The sequence below is a fragment of the Ascaphus truei genome, chromosome 1 (genome assembly GCF_040206685.1).
Source record: "Ascaphus truei isolate aAscTru1 chromosome 1, aAscTru1.hap1, whole genome shotgun sequence".
Taxonomy (NCBI): domain Eukaryota; kingdom Metazoa; phylum Chordata; class Amphibia; order Anura; family Ascaphidae; genus Ascaphus; species Ascaphus truei.
In genome coordinates, this window is record NC_134483.1 from 2,490,571 (window position 1) to 2,494,784 (window position 4,214).

The 4,214-nt window shown below is 56.0% G+C and overlaps 1 protein-coding gene across 1 annotated transcript; it reads left to right on the plus strand.

Moving 5' to 3' along the window:
* The first annotated feature begins 2,889 nt into the window (after window positions 1-2,889).
* Window positions 2,890-3,417, plus strand: LOC142472358 (epidermal differentiation-specific protein-like). Its single transcript, XM_075579431.1, has one exon. It carries the CDS (start codon window positions 2,890-2,892, stop codon window positions 3,415-3,417), a length of 528 nt encoding a protein of 175 aa, XP_075435546.1.
* The last annotated feature ends 797 nt before the right edge of the window (window positions 3,418-4,214 follow it).

The following is a 4,214-nucleotide window of genomic DNA, read 5'->3' on the forward strand; positions in this document are numbered from 1 at the left end:
AGAGAGAGGCACAGGCACAGCATGGGGAGAGACACAGAGAGACACACTGGCACAGCATGGGGAGAGACACAGAGAGAGGCACAGGCACAGCATGGGGAGAGACACAGAGAGAACACAGGCACAGCATGGGGAGAGACACAGAGAGACACACAGGCACAGCATGGGGAGAGACAGAGAGAGAGGCACAGGCACAGCATGGGGAGAGACACAGAGAGAGGCACAGGCACAGCATGGGGAGAGACAGAGAGAGGCACAGGCACAGCATGGGGAGAGACACAGAGAAAGGCACAGGCACAGCATGGGGAGAGACACACAGAGAGGCACAGGCACAGCACGAGGAGAGACACAGAGAGAGGCACAGGCACAGCATGGGGAGAGACACAGAGAGAGGCACAGGCACAGCATGGGGAGAGACACAGAGGGAGACACAGGCACAGCATGGGGAGAGGCACAGAGAGAGACACACACAGGCACAGCATGGGGAGATACACAGAGAGAGGCACAGGCACAGCATGGGGAGAGACACAGAGAGAGGCACAGGCACAGCATGGGGAGAGACACACAGAGAGGCACATGCACAGCATGGGGAGAGACACACAGAAAGGCACAGGCACAGCATGGGGAGAGACACAGAGAGAGGCACAGGCACAGCATGGGGAGAGACACAGAGAGAGGCACAGGCACAGCATGGGGAGAGACACAGAGAGAGGCACAGCATGGGGAGAGACACAGAGAGAGGCACAGGCACAGCATGGGGAGAGACACAGAGAGAGGCACAGCATGGGGAGAGACACAGAGAGAGATACAGGCACAGCACGGGGAGAGACACAGAGAGAGGCACAGCATGGGGAGAGACACAGAGAGAGGCACAGGCACAGCATGGGGAGAGACACAGAGAGAGGCACAGGCTCAGCATGGGGAGAGACACAGAGAGAGGCACAGGCACAGCATGGGGAGAGACACAGAGAGAGGCACAGCATGGGGAGAGACACAGAGAGAGGTACAGGCACAGCACGGGGAGAGACACAGAGAGAGGCACAGCATGGGGAGAGGCACAGAGAGAGGCACAGGCACAGCATGGGGAGAGACACAGAGAGAGGCACAGGCACAGCATGGGGAGAGACACAGAGAGAGGCACAGGCACAGCATGGGGAGAGACACAGAGAGAGGCACAGGTACAGCATGGGGAGAGACACATAGAGAGGCACAGGCACAGCATGGGGAGAGACACAGAGACAGGCACAGGCACAGCATGGGGAGAGACACAGAGAGAGGCACAGGCACAGCATGGGGAGAGACACAGAGAGAGGCACAGGGACAGCATGGGGAGAGACACAGAGAGAGGCACTTTCCTAGAAATAGGGTCACGAATGATGTATATATAATTCCAGTTAGCGTAACTCATGCCTTCCCTCTTCCAAAGCACAACAAGTCCTTTTGAGGGGAGAGAGACAGAGAATGGAGGGGAGAGGGAGAGAATGGAGGGGAGAGAGACAGAGAATGGATGGGAGAGACAGAATGGAGGGGAGACAGGCAGAATGGAGGGGAGAGACAGAATGGAGAGGAGAGAGACACAGAGAATGGAGGGGAGAGAGACAGAGAATGGGGAGAGAGAGACAAAGAATGGGGGAGAGAGAGACATATAGAATGTGGTGGGAGAGCGAGAGAGACAGACAGAGAATGGAGGGTAGAGAGAGACGAGAATAGGGGGTGGGGGAGAGAGACAGAGAGCATGGAGGGTAGAGAGAGAATGTGGGGAGGAGAGAGAGAATGGGGGAGGAGAAAGAGAATGGGGGGAGGTGAGAGAGAATGGGGGTTTTCACAGAACGTGGGAAGACACAGAGAATGGGGGGAAAGAGACAGAATGGGGGAGAGAGACAGAATGGAGGGGAGAGAGAGAGACAGAATGGGGGGGAGAGAGACAGAATGGAGGGGAGAGAGAGAGACAGAATGGGGGGAGAGAGATGGAAAATGGAGGAGAGACATAGAGAATGGGGGAGGGGAGAGAGAGAGAGACAGAGAATGGGGGGGGAGGCACAGAGAATGGAGGGGAGAGAAAAAGACAGAGAATGGGGGGAGAGAGACGGAAAATGGAGGAGAGACACAGAGAATGGGGGAGGGGAGAGAGACAGAATAGGGGGGGTGAAGGCACAGAATGGGGGAGAGAGAGACAGAGAATGGGGGGGGGAGAGAGAGCGACAGATAATGGGGGGGAGAGAGACAGAAAATGGAGGAGAGAAACAGAATGAGAGGGAGAGAGGAAGGAGAGGGGAGGAGAGAGAGAGAGGGGGGGGGGAGAGAGAGAGGGGGGGGAGAGTGAGAATGGGGGGAGAGTGAGAGATAGGGAAGGGTGGAATGAGAATGTAGAGGTGGGGAGAATGAGAATAGGGGGATATGGGGGGAGGGAGAGAGAAAGGGGTGTGTGTGAGAGAAGGGGGGACAGAGCGGGGTAGAGAGACATAAATGAGAAGGGGGGCAGTTGGTGATATCATTTGTTTTATAATTATTTTTTAATGTGTCCCGGTTTTTACTTGTGTAAATCTGGTCCCCCCCCCCCCGTGGCAGATATCCCCCACTTTCTCCGGGAAGAAACGCAGCAAACACGTGACCTGTTCTCTGGAAGTGTCGGCGTTCTTACATTTCCTTATCGTGTTTTCTCAGGAAAGAGTAAAAGGTGAAAGATCAAAACATGATAAGCGGCAGTTCTTTGGAAATCTGAATTCCTCCTTTCTCTAATTCCCTGTAATCCCCCCCCCCCCCCCACATAGTGACATACACAGGTACATGAGTATATAATCCTGGCTCCTCTGCTTGGGGAGAACATTATCTCTCCTTCAGCCTCAGAGACATTGTTACCTGTGAGACATCAACCACCAGGAACACGCAAAGATGAGCGGGCTCGAGCTGTTTGAGGATCCAAACTTTAAGGGTGATACCGGCGCCATCTCGCTACATGAGAGTACCCCAGACCTGGCAACAAAAAACTTTCTGAACAGAACCTCCTCCCTGCGAGTCACTGGGGACCCCTGGATAGTCTTCACAGAGATCAATTATAGGGGAGACTTTCAAATCTATCGGGAAGGAAAGCACGCCTTAATCCCTGAATTCGATAACAAAATCGCCTCTGTGAAGGTCGTCAAAGGTGGTCTGTCTACCCCCAAGATCACGCTGTATGAGGACATACACTATAAGGGTAAGGAGAAGATCCTGACGCAGGCGCTGCCCTCACTGGGGTCCGCAGGCATGGATCACATGATCTCGTCTCACAAAGTGCAATCAGGAGCCTGGCTCCTGTATCAGCAGGAACATTACGAAGGAGCAAGTATGGTCGCCGTGGCTGGAGACAACCAACCAGACTACAGATGTATTGGCTGGAATGACAAGATGAGATCTCTGAAGCCCTACTCGCCATATTAAAGAGATGTCCCGGTGCAGGAGCGGCCAACACCGAGCACACCTCCAGCCTGTCCTGTCTGATCCCTGCACACTCTGCTCCCAGGGAAAGCACCGAGCACACCGCCAGCCTGTCCTGTCTGATCCCTGCACACTCTGCTCCCAGGGAAAGCACCGAGCACACCGCCAGCCTGTCCTGTCTGATCCCTGCACGCTGCTCCCAGGGAAAGCACCGAGCACACCTCCAGCCTGTCCTGCCTGATCCCTGCACGCTGCTCCTAGGGAAAGCACCGAGCACACCGCCAGCCTGTCCGGTCTGATCTCTGCACACTCTGCTCCCAGGGAAAGCACCGAGCACACCGCCAGCCTGTCCTGTCTGATCCCTGCACACTCTGCTCCCAGGGAAAGCACCGAGCACACCGCCAGCCTGTCCTGTCTGATCCCTGCACACTCTGCTCCCAGGGAAAGCACCAAGCACACCGCCAGTCTGTCCTGCCTGATCCCTGCACGCTGCTCCCAGGGAATGGCAGGGAAAGCACCGAGCACACCGCCAGCCTGTCCTGTCTGATCCCTGCACACGCTGCTCCCAGGGAATGGCAGGAAAAGCACCGAGCACACCGCCAGCCTGTCCTGTCTGATCCCTGCACACGCTGCTCCCAGGGAATGGCAGGGAAAGCACCGAGCACACCGCCAGCCTGCCCTGCCTGATCCCTGCACACTCTGCTCCCAGGGACTGGCAGGGAAAGCACCGAGCACACCGCCAGCCTGTCCTGCCTGATCCCTGCTTTAAACCCTATACCTCCTGTATAATCAGAAGCTTT

Coding starts and splice junctions, on each gene's coding strand:
- LOC142472358 (XM_075579431.1), top strand. CDS start 2,890: ATGAGCGGGCTCGAGCTGTTTGAGGATCCAAACTTTAAGGGTGATACC.